Genomic DNA, 21,675 nt, shown 5'->3' with positions numbered 1-21,675 from the left:
TGTATGCATGAGTTTTTTCTCTTTTGTTTCCATAAACCAAATTTTTCGACATTAATGCATGTGTCAAATGAAAGTGTTCAAAATATAGTGCAGTAATCGACTTAAATGCAATAAATGACAATTTTTTGTAAATACAGAATGTATCATATTAAAAATATGAACTAAAAAAAGAATAGCACAAGTTTTAAAATATAAGTTGCGTTTAATCATTAATTTCTTGTTCTTTAATCTATGATTTAAAAAATAATTTATTAAAACATCACGAAAAATTTGTTTGCAAAAACCATTAAAAAATGAAGCTTTTTAAAAAATATTTTATATTTAATAACATTTCTTGAGTTATAAATGTAACTGAAATGAGTTGTCTTGGTAGCAATGCAAATTTCCTTTCATGACTCTACCAACTGTTACAAAAGGAAGTTTTTATGTGATAGAGTTATTGGCATTTTATTTTAAGTAAAATATTTTTTAAATGAACATTTGAGAAAAGTATTATCAAATACTCATTAATTAAACCTCATTAATATTTATATTTATGCATTACAAATATTGTAGTAAACACAAATTGATTAGATTACACCCCTTTAGCTTTAGCATAGTTTTGGACAGTTTAAGACACTTTTGAACAGTTTTAGACAGTTTTGGACGGTAAAAACCACCTGTCCTGTCCTAAACCAGTTTTGGACAGTCCAAAACCCAACCCTGATTTGGAATGTTGCATGGAAAAAAATATGGAGATTATTGCTGCTTCATTAGTCGGTATGTAGTTTCAATTTTACGAATTATAGCTGTTTCCACAGAAAAAGGAACATTGACCCGATGATTCTAAGGGACCATAAAAAATGAATCGATTCTCCACAGTCGCAATTTCTGACTGATGGCCAAACATATTTGTTTTTTATTGTTTTTTTTTTTAATTTAAGAGTATATTCTGTAGGATTCGAATCAATAGTGGAACCCATATAATATAGTTGCTGCAAAAGTATCAGAAATAAAACTAGGGACATATTTCACAACACATTAGTGTTTACAGGCACATGTGCCAATGACTGGAGACTAGCAAAACTGAAGCACCACTAAATGGAATCCATCGTTATTTCAAAAACCCTGAAAGGGACAAAAATATATTTCTACACACCAAATACATACCAAATTATTACATACCAAAACATTTTAGAAATTTGTAAACACCCCTCAAACTGCTTTAAATCATTCCTCAACTATACATTAGTTTCTAACATAAAGAACTAAACTTTTAATGTATTTAAAAAATGAAAAAAGAAAGCTGTTTTGTTCAACATAAAATACTTTAAGGTGCACAAAATGAATAATTGATGGGAAGGAAAGACATTATATAAAACAACACGGTGCGCACAGTATGAATTAATAATAAAATACTGCACTAAAATAGTAATAATACTCTACAGTAGATACAGCATTATTTATGAGTTAAAAAATGAAGATGGTGATGATTTATGCTCCATGATCATTATTCTTAACCGATACATTTTAAAATACGGTTGCTTCACCTTTTCTTTTATAACATTCTTTGATTTTAATAATATTTACTTTGCTAAGACTCTGCAAGCTTCAATATTGAAACTAAGTTCTGAACTTTTATGGATATCTTTTTGTTTTGACTTTTAATTGTACGTATGGAAGATTCACTCCTCCTTTTTGTCGCTGTTTTGTAGTTGTTCAAGCATAACGACAATTTTAACCCCCTTTTTTTGTCAGAATCTTTTTCTTCTCATCTACATAAACTTTAGATGAAACAGCGCACTAAGGAGCCGTTATACTTCATCAACTTTAATGTTTAGAGTGAAAAAAAAAAGAAAGATGCTGAGCGGTTATTTGATGCACTAACAACTTGATGCGTAGACTAGTTTGATATGGGAACTTTCGCTGTTCTTTATGCTAAAGAGATGTAATACATTCACGAAAAATCAATATTTAGTTGTCAGTAACAAAGCCGATAATTCCTTTAAAAAAAAAATAGTGTTTTGAACGAGGAATTCACGTCAGCACTAAAATTCGTTACTCGTAAAAAAATTCGCGTTATAGCCCTTTCGCGTAAGTTGAATCGCGTTGTAGAGAGAGTCGACTGTATATTTTAAGTCAGATTTTAATGGATTGATGCGCATGCTTCCCTTAAGCCAGAGAAGAAGCTTTTGCAACAAAAATGGCTGATTCGACACAAGCCACTATTGTTTCTCTTTCCTCTGCACTGCTACCATTCAGGGTTGGCTTTCTGCCGGCAGAAACTAGTTTTTGCCGTGCCAGTGGCAGAAACTGGTTATAACCGGTAAAAACCGGCAGAAACTGGCAAAAACTTAAAAGTGTCTTTAAGACCTTTAACTTTTCTTAACTTTTGAAGTAATTACTAAATGATATTCGTTTAAATAAACTGAGATATCAAACATCATTTTATCATTGTAAAAATTAAAATCCTATGCTAGTGCCCTTGATTTAGTTCAAAAAGGGAACTTTTCAATTGCAGATGCTTGTAATAAAGGACAAAAATTAGATGGGTTCTTGGGAAAGAGGAGTGACATACCGAACTAAAACCAGGAAATTACTGATTGTAATTTGCTCGCTTTATATGCTTCATCTAAATTGCTTGTGATTGAAATTATCACGTGCTTCAAGAAGAAAGTGTCAGAATTTTACTTGCCAATATTAACCTAGATTTTGTATGTACCTAATGTCACAGCTTTACAAAATAAATTGGCTCCATTTCTCCAAACTTATTTTTCCAGTCAAATTCCAACCAGTTTGAAAAAATATACAACAGATGAAAGTTTCACGAATATTGCTTGTTCTTTGATGTATTGCCTGCTAGCTCTTCTGTTGCAAGAATAGTCCTAAGTTCCTCATTTGGGATTAGAATAAACTGCCTAAATTGAGAAAACTGTTTGGATTTTCGAAACCACCTTTTCTGAGAGGCAACTGCAGGGTCCAAACAATGTAACATTTGTTGCAAAGTAACAATTGATTGTACTTTAGTTAACAGATTAATTATTTTTCCCATGTATTTTCTACTGTGTGTCAATTGTTAATTTTTTGTCATTTTGTGAGTTTTTGCCAGTTTCTGCCGCATATGTGGCAGAAACTGGTTTTTGCCATGCCGGTTTTAACCAGTTTCTACCAGTGGTTTTAACCGCCTTGGCAGAAACTTGCCAACCCTGCTACCATTTGAGTAACATGAATTGAAGTTGTAATCTTTAGGGTAAATGTGCATTCAGTTGGTATACAGCCTTCTACTTTTAAAAGATTGGATACGAATCTCCTTTTAGGACATTTTTGTTGGAAGTGCCAATCACTGGTGCCCTGCCAATGACTGGGGATGTTACCCTATGTGGGTTTTTGATGGGAAAACCAAAACAAGAAAATCCAACTCATATTTTTGTTCTGCTATAGTTCTTAACAAATATGACTACATCAATACAAACAACGAGAAACAGAAATAGAGTAAGAGCCCATGGGTGCCAGACATACGTCATAGTATAAAGGCCCAAAATTTTACTGCGTAAGCGCACTGGAGCAGGTATGAAGGGTTCGCTATTAGTTAAGCTGACTCGCGCTGGCTTTGGCGGGCAAGAGGTAGCAAAGGCGCGAAAAAATGGTGAACAAAAACATCATAGTATAACGCGTGATTTTTTAATATTTTATTAGGGGTACTATTACGAGTTAAACCTTACAAAGCCAGACACTTAGCACGCTGGCTTTGCGCAGCCAGACACTTCAAAGCAGGGAAAAAATGGTGCACAGAAACATCATAGTATAAAGCGCGATTTTTTTATATATTGTAAGGGGTGCTACTAGGAGTTACGCCTTACAATGCCAGACACTTCGCACGCTGGCCTTGCGCAGCCAGACACTTCAAAGTTGGGAAAAATCGTGTCCAAAAACATCATAGTATAAAGCGTGATTTTTTTATATTTTGTAAATGGTGCTATTAGGAGCTTAATTCAGTTAATTAAATAGCGCAAAAAAAACCTCCTTGTTTCCCGTAGTGTGCAAGAAGTAGCGTTTGCCAAAAAAAAAACCCTCAATATTTTAATTAAATTAATTACGCAAATATGTAACGTAAAATGATACAGCGAAACGTCTGGCGGGGGAGGAATGATTCAAAAAAGAAAGCATTCCTAAGTTAAAAAAGTAAATAAAAAATCAAGTGCTACCGTTAGCAAAAGCAAAAAAAAAAAAGAAACGTTGCAGCGAATTAGATTCAATTACTCAATATCGAATCGAAATCTAGGCAGGACGTCACAGCAATTGGAAGGAACCTTTTCGCACTATTATGACGTCACAGCTAGGTTGTGAAAGGAAGAAAGTTTATTCCCCGTGGGCCATTGCTGGAAGATACGATGTGTTTTAAAAAATTGTAAAAAATGAGCAATTGCATATTTTTGGAAAAAAATTCTTAAGAAGGTGAAATGTTTTTACTACTACATATTCAATTTTCTGAAAGAAATCTCGCATCTTTTGTGGGATGGGTTTAGAAAGATTTAAATGCAAAAAAAAGCGAAAAATATTTCATAAAAATACATAAAGTTGCTCACTTTTTTCACAACTTTGAAGTGTCTGGCTGCGCAAGGCCAGCGAGCGAAGTGTCTGACATTGTGAGGCGTAACTCCTAGTAGCACCCCTTACAAAATATAAAAAAATCACGCTTTATACTATGATGTTTTTGGACACGATTTTTCCCAACTTTGAAGTGTCTGGCTGCGCAAGGCCAGCGTGCGAAGTGTCTGACATTGTGAGGCGTAACTCCTAGTAGCACCCCTTACAAAATATAAAAAAATCACGCTTTATACTATGATGTTTTTGGACACGATTTTTCCCAACTTTGAAGTGTCTGGCTGCGCAAGGCCAGCGTGCAAAGTGTCTGGCATTGTGAGGCGTAACTCCTAGTAGCACCCCTTACAAAATATAAAAAAATCACGCTTTATACTATGATGTTTTTGGACACGATTTTTCCCAACTTTGAAGTGTCTGGCTGCGCAAGGCCAGCGTGCGAAGTGTCTGACATTGTGAGGCGTAACTCCTAGTAGCACCCCTTACAAAATATAAAAAAATCACGCTTTATACTATGATGTTTTTGGACACGATTTTTCCCAACTTTGAAGTGTCTGGCTGCGCAAGGCCAGCGTGCGAAGTGTCTGGCATTGTAAGGCATAACTCCTAGTAGCACCCCTTACAAAATATAAAAAAATCACGCTTTATACTATGATGTTTTTGGACACGATTTTTCCCAACTTTGAAGTGTCTGGCTGCGCAAGGCCAGCATGCGAAGTGTCTGGCATTGTAAGGCATAACTCCTAGTAGCACCCCTTACAAAATATAAAAAAATCACGCTTTATACTATGATGTTTTTGGACACGATTTTTCCCAACTTTGAAGTGTCTGGCTGCGCAAGGCCAGCGTGCGAAGTGTCTGACATTGTGAGGCGTAACTCCTAGTAGCACCCCTTACAAAATATAAAAAAATCACGCTTTATACTATGATGTTTTTGGACACGATTTTTCCCAACTTTGAAGTGTCTGGCTGCGCAAGGCCAGCATGCGAAGTGTCTGGCATTGTAAGGCATAACTCCTAGTAGCACCCCTTACAAAATATAAAAAAATCACGCTTTATACTATGATGTTTTTGGACACGATTTTTCCCAACTTTGAAGTGTCTGGCTGCGCAAGGCCAGCGTGCGAAGTGTCTGACATTGTGAGGCGTAACTCCTAGTAGCACCCCTTACAAAATATAAAAAAATCACGCTTTATACTATGATGTTTTTGGACACGATTTTTCCCAACTTTGAAGTGTCTGGCTGCGCAAGGCCAGCGTGCGAAGTGTCTGGCATTGTAAGGCATAACTCCTAGTAGCACCCCTTACAAAATATAAAAAAATCACGCTTTATACTATGATGTTTTTGGACACGATTTTTCCCAACTTTGAAGTGTCTGGCTGCGCAAGGCCAGCGTGCGAAGTGTCTGGCATTGTGAGGCATAACTCCTAGTAGCACCCCTTACAAAATATAAAAAAATCACGCTTTATACTATGATGTTTTTGGACACGATTTTTCCCAACTTTGAAGTGTCTGGCTGCGCAAGGCCAGCGTGCGAAGTGTCTGACATTGTGAGGCGTAACTCCTAGTAGCACCCCTTACAAAATATAAAAAAATCACGCTTTATACTATGATGTTTTTGGACACGATTTTTCCCAACTTTGAAGTGTCTGGCTGCGCAAGGCCAGCGTGCGAAGTGTCTGACATTGTGAGGCGTAACTCCTAGTAGCACCCCTTACAAAATATAAAAAAATCACGCTTTATACTATGATGTTTTTGGACACGATTTTTCCCAACTTTGAAGTGTCTGGCTGCGCAAGGCCAGCGTGCGAAGTGTCTGACATTGTGAGGCGTAACTCCTAGTAGCACCCCTTACAAAATATAAAAAAATCACGCTTTATACTATGATGTTTTTGGACACGATTTTTCCCAACTTTGAAGTGTCTGGCTGCGCAAGGCCAGCGTGCGAAGTGTCTGACATTGTGAGGCGTAACTCCTAGTAGCACCCCTTACAAAATATAAAAAAATCACGCTTTATACTATGATGTTTTTGGACACGATTTTTCCCAACTTTGAAGTGTCTGGCTGCGCAAGGCCAGCGTGCGAAGTGTCTGGCATTGTAAGGCATAACTCCTAGTAGCACCCCTTACAAAATATAAAAAAATCACGCTTTATACTATGATGTTTTTGCACACGATTTTTCCCAACTTTGAAGTGTCTGGCTGCGCAAGGCCAGCATGCGAAGTGTCTGGCATTGTAAGGCATAACTCCTAGTAGCACCCCTTACAAAATATAAAAAAATCACGCTTTATACTATGATGTTTTTGGACACGATTTTTCCCAACTTTGAAGTGTCTGGCTGCGCAAGGCCAGCGTGCGAAGTGTGTGACATTGTGAGGCGTAACTCCTAGTAGCACCCCTTACAAAATATAAAAAAATCACGCTTTATACTATGATGTTTTTGGACACGATTTTTCCCAACTTTGAAGTGTCTGGCTGCGCAAGGCCAGCGTGCGAAGTGTCTGACATTGTGAGGCGTAACTCCTAGTAGCACCCCTTACAAAATATAAAAAAATCACGCTTTATACTATGATGTTTTTGGACACGATTTTTCCCAACTTTGAAGTGTCTGGCTGCGCAAGGCCAGCGTGCGAAGTGTCTGGCATTGTAAGGCATAACTCCTAGTAGCACCCCTTACAAAATATAAAAAAATCACGCTTTATACTATGATGTTTTTGGACACGATTTTTCCCAACTTTGAAGTGTCTGGCTGCGCAAGGCCAGCGTGCGAAGTGTCTGACATTGTGAGGCGTAACTCCTAGTAGCACCCCTTACAAAATATAAAAAAATCACGCTTTATACTATGATGTTTTTGGACACGATTTTTCCCAACTTTGAAGTGTCTGGCTGCGCAAGGCCAGCGTGCGAAGTGTCTGACATTGTGAGGCGTAACTCCTAGTAGCACCCCTTACAAAATATAAAAAAATCACGCTTTATACTATGATGTTTTTGGACACGATTTTTCCCAACTTTGAAGTGTCTGGCTGCGCAAGGCCAGCGTGCGAAGTGTCTGGCATTGTAAGGCATAACTCCTAGTAGCACCCCTTACAAAATATAAAAAAATCACGCTTTATAACTATGATGTTTTTGGACACGATTTTTCCCAACTTTGAAGTGTCTGGCTGCGCAAGGCCAGCGTGCGAAGTGTCTGACATTGTGAGGCGTAACTCCTAGTAGCACCCCTTACAAAATATAAAAAAAATCACGCTTTATACTATGATGTTTTTGGACACGATTTTTCCCAACTTTGAAGTGTCTGGCTGCGCAAGGCCAGCGTGCGAAGTGTCTGACATTGTGAGGCGTAACTCCTAGTAGCACCCCTTACAAAATATAAAAAAATCACGCTTTATACTATGATGTTTTTGGACACGATTTTTCCCAACTTTGAAGTGTCTGGCTGCGCAAGGCCAGCGTGCGAAGTGTCTGGCATTGTAAGGCATAACTCCTAGTAGCACCCCTTACAAAATATAAAAAAATCACGCTTTATACTATGATGTTTTTGGACACGATTTTTCCCAACTTTGAAGTGTCTGGCTGCGCAAGGCCAGCGTGCGAAGTGTCTGGCATTGTAAGGCATAACTCCTAGTAGCACCCCTTACAAAATATAAAAAAATCACGCTTTATACTATGATGTTTTTGGACACGATTTTTCCCAACTTTGAAGTGTCTGGCTGCGCAAGGCCAGCGTGCGAAGTGTCTGGCATTGTAAGGCATAACTCCTAGTAGCACCCCTTACAAAATATAAAAAAATCACGCTTTATACTATGATGTTTTTGGACACGATTTTTCCCAACTTTGAAGTGTCTGGCTGCGCAAGGCCAGCGTGCGAAGTGTCTGGCATTGTAAGGCATAACTCCTAGTAGCACCCCTTACAAAATATAAAAAAATCACGCTTTATACTATGATGTTTTTGGACACGATTTTTCCCAACTTTGAAGTGTCTGGCTGCGCAAGGCCAGCGTGCGAAGTGTCTGGCATTGTAAGGCATAATTCCTAGTAGCACCCCTTACAAAATATAAAAAAATCACACTTTATACTATGATGTTTTTGGACACGATTTTTCCCAACTTTGAAGTGTCTGGCTGCGCAAGGCCAGCGTGCAAAGTGTCTGGCATTGTGAGGCGTAACTCCTAGTAGCACCCCTTACAAAATATAAAAAAATCACGCTTTATACTATGATGTTTTTGGACACGATTTTTCCCAACTTTGAAGTGTCTGGCTACGCAAGGCCAGCGTGCGAAGTGTCTGGCATTGTAAGGCATAACTCCTAGTAGCACCCCTTACAAAATATAAAAAAATCACGCTTTATACTATGATGTTTTTGGACACGATTTTTCCCAACTTTGAAGTGTCTGGCTGCGCAAGGCCAGCGTGCGAAGTGTCTGGCATTGTGAGGCGTAACTCCTAGTAGCACCCCTTACAAAATATAAAAAAATCACGCTTTATACTATGATGTTTTTGGACACGATTTTTCCCAACTTTGAAGTGTCTGGCTGCGCAAGGCCAGCGTGCGAAGTGTCTGGCATTGTGAGGCGTAACTCCTAGTAGCACCCCTTACAAAATATAAAAAAATCACGCTTTATACTATGATGTTTTTGGACACGATTTTTCCCAACTTTGAAGTGTCTGGCTGCGCAAGGCCAGCGTGCGAAGTGTCTGGCATTGTAAGGCATAACTCCTAGTAGCACCCCTTACAAAATATAAAAAAATCACGCTTTATACTATGATGTTTTTGGACACGATTTTTCCCAACTTTGAAGTGTCTGGCTGCGCAAGGCCAGCGTGCGAAGTGTCTGGCATTGTGAGGCGTAACTCCTAGTAGCACCCCTTACAAAATATAAAAAAATCACGCTTTATACTATGATGTTTTTGGACACGATGTTTTTTTTTCCCAACTTTGAAGTGTCTGGCTGCGCAAGGCCAGCGTGCGAAGTGTCTGGCATTGTAAGGCATAACTCCTAGTAGCACCCCTTACAAAATATAAAAAAATCACGCTTTATACTATGATGTTTTTGGACACGATTTTTCCCAACTTTGAAGTGTCTGGCTGCGCAAGGCCAGCGTGCGAAGTGTCTGGCATTGTGAGGCGTAACTCCTAGTAGCACCCCTTACAAAATATAAAAAAATCACGCTTTATACTATGATGTTTTTGGACACAATTTTTCCCAACTTTGAAGTGTCTGGCTGCGCAAGGCCAGCGTGCAAAGTGTCTGGCATTGTGAGGCGTAACTCCTAGTAGCACCCCTTACAAAATATAAAAAAATCACGCTTTATACTATGATGTTTTTGGACACGATTTTTCCCAACTTTGAAGTGTCTGGCTGCGCAAGGCCAGCGTGCGAAGTGTCTGGCATTGTGAGGCGTAACTCCTAGTAGCACCCCTTACAAAATATAAAAAAATCACGCTTTATACTATGATGTTTTTGGACACGATTTTTCCCAACTTTGAAGTGTCTGGCTGCGCAAGGCCAGCGTGCGAAGTGTCTGGCATTGTAAGGCATAACTCCTAGTAGCACCCCTTACAAAATATAAAAAAATCACGCTTTATACTATGATGTTTTTGGACACGATTTTTCCCAACTTTGAAGTGTCTGGCTGCGCAAGGCCAGCGTGCGAAGTGTCTGGCATTGTGAGGCGTAACTCCTAGTAGCACCCCTTACAAAATATAAAAAAATCACGCTTTATACTATGATGTTTTTGGACACGATTTTTCCCAACTTTGAAGTGTCTGGCTGCGCAAGGCCAGCGTGCGAAGTGTCTGGCATTGTAAGGCATAACTCCTAGTAGCACCCCTTACAAAATATAAAAAAATCACGCTTTATACTATGATGTTTTTGGACACGATTTTTCCCAACTTTGAAGTGTCTGGCTGCGCAAGGCCAGCGTGCGAAGTGTCTGGCATTGTAAGGCATAACTCCTAGTAGCACCCCTTACAAAATATAAAAAAATCACGCTTTATACTATGATGTTTTTGGACACGATTTTTCCCAACTTTGAAGTGTCTGGCTGCGCAAGGCCAGCGTGCGAAGTGTCTGGCATTGTGAGGCGTAACTCCTAGTAGCACCCCTTACAAAATATAAAAAAATCACGCTTTATACTATGATGTTTTTGGACACGATTTTTCCCAACTTTGAAGTGTCTGGCTGCGCAAGGCCAGCGTGCGAAGTGTCTGGCATTGTAAGGCATAACTCCTAGTAGCACCCCTTACAAAATATAAAAAAATCACGCTTTATACTATGATGTTTTTGGACACGATTTTTCCCAACTTTGAAGTGTCTGGCTGCGCAAGGCCAGCGTGCGAAGTGTCTGGCATTGTGAGGCGTAACTCCTAGTAGCACCCCTTACAAAATATAAAAAAATCACGCTTTATACTATGATGTTTTTGGACACCAATTTTTCCCAACTTTGAAGTGTCTGGCTGCGCAAGGCCAGCGTGCGAAGTGTCTGGCATTGTGAGGCGTAACTCCTAGTAGCACCCCTTACAAAATATAAAAAAATCACGCTTTATACTATGATGTTTTTGGACACGCATTGTGAGGCGTAACTCCTAGTAGCACCCCTTACAAAATATAAAAAAATCACGCTTTATACTATGATGTTTTTGGACACGATTTTTCCCAACTTTGAAGTGTCTGGCTGCGCAAGGCCAGCGTGCGAAGTGTCTGGCATTGTAAGGCATAACTCCTAGTAGCACCCCTTACAAAATATAAAAAAATCACGCTTTATACTATGATGTTTTTGGACACGATTTTTCCCAACTTTGAAGTGTCTGGCTGCGCAAGGCCAGCGTGCGAAGTGTCTGGCATTGTAAGGCATAACTCCTAGTAGCACCCCTTACAAAATATAAAAAAATCACGCTTTATACTATGATGTTTTTGGACACGATTTTTCCCAACTTTGAAGTGTCTGGCTGCGCAAGGCCAGCGTGCGAAGTGTCTGGCATTGTGAGGCGTAACTCCTAGTAGCACCCCTTACAAAATATAAAAAAATCACGCTTTATACTATGATGTTTTTGGACACGATTTTTCCCAACTTTGAAGTGTCTGGCTGCGCAAGGCCAGCGTGCGAAGTGTCTGGCATTGTAAGGCATAACTCCTAGTAGCACCCCTTACAAAATATAAAAAAATCACGCTTTATACTATGATGTTTTTGGACACGATTTTTCCCAACTTTGAAGTGTCTGGCTGCGCAAGGCCAGCGTGCGAAGTGTCTGGCATTGTGAGGCGTAACTCCTAGTAGCACCCCTTACAAAATATAAAAAAATCACGCTTTATACTATGATGTTTTTGGACACGATTTTTCCCAACTTTGAAGTGTCTGGCTGCGCAAGGCCAGCGTGCGAAGTGTCAGGCATTGTAAGGCGTAACTCCTAGTAGCACCCCTTACAAAATATAAAAAAATCACGCTTTATACTATGATGTTTTTGGACACGATTTTTCCCAACTTTGAAGTGTCTGGCTGCGCAAGGCCAGCGTGCGAAGTGTCTGGCATTGTGAGGCGTAACTCCTAGTAGCACCCCTTACAAAATATAAAAAAATCACGCTTTATACTATGATGTTTTTGGACACGATTTTTCCCAACTTTGAAGTGTCCCAACTTTGAAGTGTCTGGCTGCGCAAGGCCAGCGTGCGAAGTGTCTGGCATTGTAAGGCGTAACTCCTAGTAGCACCCCTTACAAAATATAAAAAAATCACGCTTTATACTATGATGTTTTTGGACACGATTTTTCCCAACTTTGAAGTGTCTGGCTGCGCAAGGCAAAATATAAAAAAATCACGCTTTATACTATGATGTTTTTGGACACGATTTTTCCCAACTTTGAAGTGTCTGGCTGCGCAAGGCCAGCGTGCGAAGTGTCTGGCATTGTAAGGCGTAACTCCTAGTAGCACCCCTTACAAAATATAAAAAAATCACGCTTTATACTATGATGTTTTTGGACACGATTTTTCCCAACTTTGAAGTGTCTGGCTGCGCAAGGCCAGCGTGCGAAGTGTCTGGCATTGTGAGGCGTAACTCCTAGTAGCACCCCTTACAAAATATAAAAAAATCACGCTTTATACTATGATGTTTTTGGACACGATTTTTCCCAACTTTGAAGTGTCTGGCTGCGCAAGGCCAGCGTGCGAAGTGTCTGGCATTGTAAGGCATAACTCCTAGTAGCACCCCTTACAAAATATAAAAAAATCACGCTTTATACTATGATGTTTTTGGACACGATTTTTCCCAACTTTGAAGTGTCTGGCTGCGCAAGGCCAGCGTGCGAAGTGTCTGGCATTGTAAGGCATAACTCCTAGTAGCACCCCTTACAAAATATAAAAAAATCACGCTTTATACTATGATGTTTTTGGACACGATTTTTCCCAACTTTGAAGTGTCTGGCTGCGCAAGGCCAGCGTGCGAAGTGTCTGGCATTGTGAGGCGTAACTCCTAGTAGCACCCCTTACAAAATATAAAAAAATCACGCTTTATACTATGATGTTTTTGGACACGATTTTTCCCAACTTTGAAGTGTCTGGCTGCGCAAGGCCAGCGTGCGAAGTGTCTGGCATTGTAAGGCATAACTCCTAGTAGCACCCCTTACAAAATATAAAAAAATCACGCTTTATACTATGATGTTTTTGGACACGATTTTTCCCAACTTTGAAGTGTCTGGCTGCGCAAGGCCAGCGTGCGAAGTGTCTGGCATTGTGAGGCGTAACTCCTAGTAGCACCCCTTACAAAATATAAAAAAATCACGCTTTATACTATGATGTTTTTGGACACGATTTTTCCCAACTTTGAAGTGTCTGGCTGCGCAAGGCCAGCGTGCGAAGTGTCAGGCATTGTAAGGCGTAACTCCTAGTAGCACCCCTTACAAAATATAAAAAAATCACGCTTTATACTATGATGTTTTTGGACACGATTTTTCCCAACTTTGAAGTGTCTGGCTGCGCAAGGCCAGCGTGCGAAGTGTCTGGCATTGTGAGGCGTAACTCCTAGTAGCACCCCTTACAAAATATAAAAAAATCACGCTTTATACTATGATGTTTTTGGACACGATTTTTCCCAACTTTGAAGTGTCTGGCTGCGCAAGGCCAGCGTGCGAAGTGTCTGGCATTGTAAGGCGTAACTCCTAGTAGCACCCCTTACAATATATAAAAAAATCGCGCTTTATACTATGATGTTTCTGTGCACCATTTTTTCCCTGCTTTGAAGTGTCTGGCTGCGCAAAGCCAGCGTGCTAAGTGTCTGGCTTTGTAAGGTTTAACTCGTAATAGTACCCCTAATAAAATATTAAAAAATCACGCGTTATACTATGATGTTTTTGTTCACCATTTTTTCGCGCCTTTGCTACCTCTTGCCCGCCAAAGCCAGCGCGAGTCAGCTTAACTAATAGCGAACCCTTCATACCTGCTCCAGTGCGCTTACGCAGGAAAATTTTGGGCCTTTATACTATGACGTATGTCTGGCTATCATGGGCTCTTGGACTAAAACCCACCTGTGGCCATAGGCTCCTGGGCACGTAGGCCCTGTCCAGGGCAGAGCACTTCTGCCCTCCGTACTCGAAGGCAGACCTGACGGAGGAGGTCACAACGCTCTTCACGTCCGCAGAGGGGTGCACAAAGTGGTAGTTCTTGCCCCCACACTCTGCAAAAGAACACACACAAACCGAGGGGTCAGACTCTGATAAAATGGAAAGCTTTCTGCAAACACAAATCCTAACTGGAGAATAATTAATTTGCCTAAATCACCCTTGAATAAAGAATTATATTTATATTCAAATATGAAAGAGGCCAAAAAAATGGCTTGAAATCTTTTAATTTTTTTTTACAATAACATATAGTTTGTGCCATTGAGAAGGAATAGATGGAGAGAGTGCAACCCTACTATCCCGATACAGTACCATGTGACCTGGGCAGCAATATCGAGTTGACCGTAACCGCTCAAGAAGTTTTCATTAGTTAAAGCCATGAATGATAACAACATTTAACTGTAGAAGGGTAAAATTAGATTTATAGCATTAGTGCAGTATTGCAGTATTATAAACTGAAAAAAAAAAGATCCACCAGAAGGTCCAGTAACTTTTCACAGGTATGTACGAATATTTTTTTACTTCTAAGTAAAAAAAAAAGAAAATTTATCTATGCATTCAACGAGTACATATCCCACAGTTGTCTATAATTTTTAAGTTTTTGTACTGATTTTACCTATAAATGTAATAAAACATTGTATATCATGAATGCAAATAACATTTTAGTTCCATACAAACACTTTCTACTTAACTATTAATTAATTTAACGTCTCTCAAGTATTTTGTGTGCATTTGCTTTGTTGGCGAGCAGCTTCTCGCCGAGCTCCTGTGAACAGTTGATGCATTTAAAACAAGTTTTAGATTTGATTGAATTTAAACATTAGTATGCCTGCGTATGAAGTAATTTCAAAATATTGATTACAAGACATAAGAATCCATAAATTTTCAGTCAATAACAAAACATTTTAAACATATATTTCTATATAATCGTCATTACAAGGAATAAACATCAAAACAAATGAAAAATGCAGTTACGTCATATTTTAAAGTCCGGAGAGAGGGGGAGTCCAATTATTTAAATCTGGAAAAAGGTTCGCGACGTTGATTAGAAACATAAACAGCTACATTTACACACACGAGTATTTACATTAGGTTTTCTTAACGAGATCTACACAGAGACTGGAACATAGTTACTGAAGGCGAAATCTCACTTCTTTTTACATTGAAAAAGGCAATTTTTATAACGCCCAAACACATGTGCGCAGTAATCTGCAATATGTGCTTTTTGACGTTATTTCTTATTTTCCTGTTTGAAATGTATTTTTTAATAAAATTTTTCAGTTTTAGAATGTTCCCAGGGCCAAATTTTCGAAAATGTCGTAAAATGTCGGATCACAAACACCCCCGGGTCAGCATCATCTGGAACGTGGGGGCCCCATGAGGGGCCCCTCTCTTTACATCAGCAACGCAAATTTTCTAAATTAAGTTTTAGCATAATACATACTTGCTAACTTTTGGAAATGCACATCAGTAAAATTTTTCCCAGCACACTTCACAATTTTACCCGATTAAAATTTTGCTCAAATTTAATAGATAATGCACAGAATTTTAAGAATGATGCAAAAAATATGAGTGTGAAAGGTATTTCAAGGTAAAGGCAACTTATATTATTAATAAATTTAAATTGAAGGATATGCTCACCAACATTTTAGGCAAGTTTAAAATAATGGAAACAATCTCGAGTTTAAGTCACTTGTAACATTTTCTGCAGGGTTCATACACTTTTGTTTAAAAAAAGTTCCCTGACTTTTCCAGGTTTTCCAGGTTGTTTTTTTAGAAAATTCCAGGTTACTCGCTTCATTCAAAATTTAAGTTTAAATAGTAATATTTTCAAAATAATTAAAATTGTTTAAAGTAGCAATGCAGAAGAACTGAAACTTCTCCCCTTAGATTAAAAAAAAAAAAAACTTGTTTTTTTTTTCGTTTGTTTTCTCTGTCAAAATTTTAAGTTTTTTTAAAACATTTTGTTCAAAATTGTCTTAATTTGTTTACTATTTGTTGAAAACAGAGTACTTTCAACTTATTTTATCGTTTCTTTCATGTCACGCGTAATATTATAGCGTTTTGCTGTAGTCCTGCAGCAACCTTTTAGCATCCGCTTTTGGTTTACAATACTTTTTATTTTCTTATAAGTAGGTTACACGAAACATATTAAGCAAAATGCAATGCTAAATTTCAGTATAAATATGATTAACTTGTTGCATCAATCGGTATACCATGTAATTCATAGTAACAAAAATCAACATCTGCCAATCATAGGCCAATGCCAATAATCTTTTTTTTTTTTCACATATCAAAGGACGCTTACATTAAAATTTCAAACTTTCTTTTCTAGAAAGTAATAGTTAATTTTCAAAAATTCATAACTTTTTGCACATTTAATGTTATTTTCAATATTACACATTGATATAAACGTCCAATTCTGTTTCTGGAAGTTTAAGTCTACTTCCATTGTGCAAACGATCAAATATGGCGACAAAGTGAAAAATTTAAAATAATAAGTAGATTTTGGGATTTGTAGTATAAAAGTAGTAATAAATAATTAATAATCCTTAAAACACTACAATAAAAGCAAATAGTCAGTATTTAGCACATAAGAGTCTAAATCAATTAAAACAAAAAAAAAGTTATGAAGATTAAATTTTGCATTTTTCCAGAAAATAATTACAAATTATCCGGAAAAAAAGGGCACAATTTGTGTTGTTTTCAATAGTTTGCATTGCAATTAACATCCAATGCCGTTTTCGGGAACTTAGGCACTTAAAAAGTCTTGGGTACTTCCATCTTGGGAATGACCAAATATGGCGGCTATGCCCAAAAATAAGAAATAACTTTAATTTGTTGCATGAAGACAATTAAAAAATAATAAATCTTCATGATACTACAATTCATTGAAAAGTTTTTATCACATTTGCGTCCGAGGCAGTGAGGATAAGATTAAGTTTTAAGAACAAAATTTTTCATTTCTCAAGAAAATTATTTCAAATAATAATAGAAAAACAATTTGCAGACCATTTTTTGTTGTTTTCATCAGTTTTCAATTAAAGAAAACATCCAATTCTGCTTTGTTTTTAGAAACTTAGGCATTTTTGGATCGTATCTACTTCCATCTTGTGAATGACCAAAGATGGCGACTACGTTTAACACGTAGCTGAAATGATTTTCCGATCAACAAAAAAAAAAAAACCATTTTCCCCGATCGACCCTCCCATCTACAGGTTGTGCTTCCGAAGCAGTAAATTGTCTTCTCTCCTGTTGAGTTTGTGCATAATTGCTGGTCACCTGATTTTTTTCCCTTGGGAACTACTGAGAGCCAAAAATGGCGGCTGCTGAAGATTTTTTGGGTCGCCACTTTTTTCATTGCTTTAAAATTGTTACAATTTTTTTTAAATACATCGATAAAAATGAAGATTAGATCTTATAAAACGAAATTCCCTGGGAAAAAATTGGGAAAAGAAAAATTTTGGGGACACATTTGGAAAATTCCTTGACAGTTTTGACTAAGTCATTTTCCCTGATAATTCCAAGTTTTCCCGGAGCGTACGAACCCTGAACCGAACAGAATGTTGTGGCAACCCATCTAAAACTTAAGGCAGTAGAAAGAAATGCGTTCCCCTCACCGACTCCATGTAAGAAAATCTTCGCTCTTTTGGAGCATTTTTCGTTGTGAAAAAAAAAACGTTCATTTTTCGATTGCAGTTTTTAAGTGTCAGCGTCGGTTTAGATAAAAATTTACAATTTTTTTCGTGAAATCACAATAAAAACGAAGACTAGATCTCATAGTACTTAATTCCCTGAGAAAAAAAAATGGAAAAAAAATTTTTGGAGGACAAAATTTGAAAACTCCCTGACTTTTCCCTGACATTTTTGACAGTGTCATTTTCCCTGACAATTCCCGGTTTTCCCGGAATTCCCGGAGCGTACGAACACTGTTCTGGCTTATTTATCACTCACAGTCTGAGTTCCTGAACATTGATATTCTATTGCCATCTGAAAAGTCTTGGAACAATTTTTAGAAATGATTAACAATCTACAGAGCAGCCATCTTTTGAAAATTCAAAATCGTAGCAGAATTTTGCAGTTGGGCTACCACTGCCGCAGATTTAAACACAGTGATGAATTGTCGACAGTATAAAGAACAAAAACAAAGATACTTAAAAAATTTCAAATACGATACAGAAAATATTAAAACGGAATAAAAATATTTGTATTCTTCACAGAATTTTTGGCAGTTTTTTGCCTCTTTTGCCGAAGATTCAATGACTGAATCGGCCATCTTTACACCGTGCAACTTTTGAAGTGCAATGCTTGTTGTGCAGAGATCGTCAGCACACGTGTAGAAGTTTGATTTTCTGAAATTACTGGTTTACTTTTCATGCTTTTTTTTTAATGCGTTTTTGGGATTATAAATTAAACGAGCTGATGTGTGCATCACATGACTTCCTTTTACTCCAATTTAATGTCATTTTCCAATTATTGGCAATTTTAATGGGATTCAATAGTTTACTCTCTAAATATCACCAACAGTGGCCGAATTGAAACCAGATTTAAAAATAAAAAAAAAATCGCCAAATGTGTCGCCAAGTTGGCTACAAAACTTGGCAACCAAAAGACTGGCGATCTATCGCCAAGTGTCCGCCAAATTAAACCACCACTTGAGTTTACATCGAAATTAACAGTGATTTGCCCCCCAAAAGGAGCAAAAGACCCCCTTTGGAGCATACGAATGCAACCAAAAAAGAAGGTGCACCACTAGACCCCAGTAGGATTCTACGTAACAAATTTCAACTTTCTAGGACATTCCATTCTTGAGTTATGCAACATACATACGTACATACAGACGTGACGAGAAAACTCGTTGTAATGAACTCGGGGATCGTAAAAAATGGATATTTCGGGTGTCTGTACGTTCCTAGGCACATATCCACGTGTGGTCGAGTCTAAAAAAAAACTCAACATACATTTGGGGGTGAGAAAAATGGAAAAAAAAGCCGATTTTTGGGGGAAATTTTTTTTGCGAATACAATACTTCCTTTTCCGTAAAAGGAAGTAAAAATACTCATTTCTACTTTAATAGTGCTTAATCAATGCTTAGCATGTGAATTTATATCAAAGTTTTGGTTGAGTCCATTTTTGACCCTGTGATGGCAGAAAATGTGACATGAGGTCTTATTTACTCCTATGGACAACACCATCTTCTTCATAACTATTCTCTACTTTTTGTTTTACGGAGTTAGTCGATTTGGAAAGTGAGCAGGGACCGATTTACACACCTGGGTGCGCAGGGCACTGACAAATATAGTGCCCCCCCCCCCCTACACACAAAAAATATGATGGTAAGAGTTGGATATTATTTTGATAGAAAGAAAATTTGAAAATACCGATTTCATACAAAAAAATGTTAATAATTAAGATGTTTTGCAAAGAAATCATTTAATATAAATCTAAAATAAATTTATGGTTTTCATGTTAAAAATTCTTTTACAGTCGCAGAGGGAAAAACTACGAATGATAAAGGTAAATCATAATGTGCTTTCTGCGCATCAATGATTCTTTAGATATTTTCTCCTTTGTTTTCTCGTCGTAAATTCATCTATAATGTCCACATAATCAAAAGTTTTAGGTCAAAATTCCTTCTATTGATAATACAGCTAATACAGTAGAAGACTGTTATAACGCACACCTTGGGACCAGAGCTTTTGCCTTATACAGGTTACTGCGCTATATAGATCATTTCACAAATTTTGAAACTAATATTCAGAATATATCTATATACTGGCACTTCAGAATGAGTTTTATCTGCAATGAGTGTTAAAGCACCAACATTACAATTTGCCATTCACAAATAAATATGTTTCACAATCAAAATCCTGTAGTTCTGATAGCTTCATGGTTTGCATAACAGCTGCATTTTCAAGAGCCATCTGGTATTTTCTGTTTACTATGAGTACTCATTTTCATTTTAAAAGCTTTGAATTAAGATGGAAAGATGAAAAACTTTCAAAATTTAAGTTGCCTTACAGTTTTAATGCTTGCAGAGCAAGACAGATAGATTTTTTAACCTTCAAAACCTATTGTTTACTTCTGAAAAGTGGTGCGGTTTACAGAGAATTGCGTTATATAGGTCAGCGTTATAACGGTCTTCTACTGTAAAGATAATTTACCATCAGAAATGAGAGTACACAGAGGACACTTAATTCTCTTCAATAGCGAAAATGATCGTTCTCCACAACAATTGGCTATTATGCTTTCATTTAATAGAAAAAATTGTCAAATGACAAAAATTTTTTGTTCCCTTTACTTAGAAGCCCCGAACACTGGTCCCTAAAAAAAAAAATTGATGACAGAAATTTGGTGCCCTGGGCCCCGAATGCCCTGCCGTAAATCAGTCCCTGCAAGCGAGGCACCCAAATAAGAATGAGACACTAAGAAAGGACAGAATGGAAATCACCTCCAACCAGACGAGGGAAATTCTTGTAAGTGGTGATACGATCTGCAGTCAACTTCCACAGGATCTGGAACGTCCTGAAAAAGAGATCGGATCAGTCAAACGATAGCGTACGCCAGGGGTAGAAGTGATCGACTTGTCGCATATAGGACATTTTCCACAAGAAATATAGGACAAATATAGGACACATTATATGAATAGCTTCGCTATGAAAAAAGAAATAATACATACATGTTATTTATTTATTCTTATAATGATTTTGTTTTAAAAAACAACCCTCAAACAAAATTATAACTTACACCTGAAATGACTTTCCTGTAGTTTGAAAGAATAATTTTTGAAAAAAGTGTACTTGGTAGACAAAAAAAAAAAAAGAACAAAGTGAAATTTATTGATAATTAACACAGCAACTCACAATTTTTGCAGGGATAGAAGTGTCACAAACATAGCTTACATAAATAAATAAAAACCGTCTTTGTCTTGAGAACTAACAGGAAATAACCAATGCTTTGTAGCACAAACATACAGATATTGTGTTCTATAACATTCCACAAAAAGAAAAGATTGCAAAAAGACTATTATAACATTTCAATCAGAAAATGCACTGAACACAAAAATACACACGCGAAAACAAAAACCGAAAATCACGCTGGAAAACAAAACAAACTGCTGTTGCCAAACGCAAAATTCTAAAACCGACTTCAGACTTCGTTCTCGAAACTCCACTCACTACGATGACGTCATATTGCTGTAGCCAATGAGAGAAGATGCCTGTTGCAGGATTTAGTGAGTTGCGTTTTTTAATTTGAAATTCGTTTACACACGTACTTTCGACGAAAAATCCGAAGTCGGATAGTTTATTTGTTGTTTTAAAGAAATAAATTGGATAAAAAACAGGAATATAGGAAATATAGGACATTTTCCAAAAATATAGGAAATATAGGACAATTTTCATACTTTTTTTTGAAAATATAGGAAATATAGGACCACTTCGACCCCTGCGTACGCTCTAAAATAGATCAGATCTATAGAAAA

The 21,675-nt window shown here is 37.5% G+C and overlaps 1 protein-coding gene across 1 annotated transcript in view; it reads right to left on the bottom strand.

Moving 5' to 3' along the window:
• The window catches only part of LOC129226119 (delta-1-pyrroline-5-carboxylate dehydrogenase, mitochondrial-like), a 92,358-nt gene that overhangs the window by 19,676 nt on the left and 51,007 nt on the right, over positions 1 to 21,675 (bottom strand). The window contains exons 9-10 of the mRNA XM_054860719.1: positions 20,644 to 20,717; positions 14,100 to 14,248 (exon numbers count right to left, since the gene is read on the bottom strand). Of these exons, the coding sequence (XP_054716694.1) occupies positions 14,100 to 14,248; positions 20,644 to 20,717 (223 nt within the window). The remainder of the gene's footprint in view (positions 1 to 14,099; positions 14,249 to 20,643; positions 20,718 to 21,675) is intronic.

The sequence above is a fragment of the Uloborus diversus genome, chromosome 7, assembly GCF_026930045.1.
Source record: "Uloborus diversus isolate 005 chromosome 7, Udiv.v.3.1, whole genome shotgun sequence".
NCBI classification, from domain to species: domain Eukaryota; kingdom Metazoa; phylum Arthropoda; class Arachnida; order Araneae; family Uloboridae; genus Uloborus; species Uloborus diversus.
This window is presented reverse-complemented; position numbering and strand designations above follow the sequence as displayed.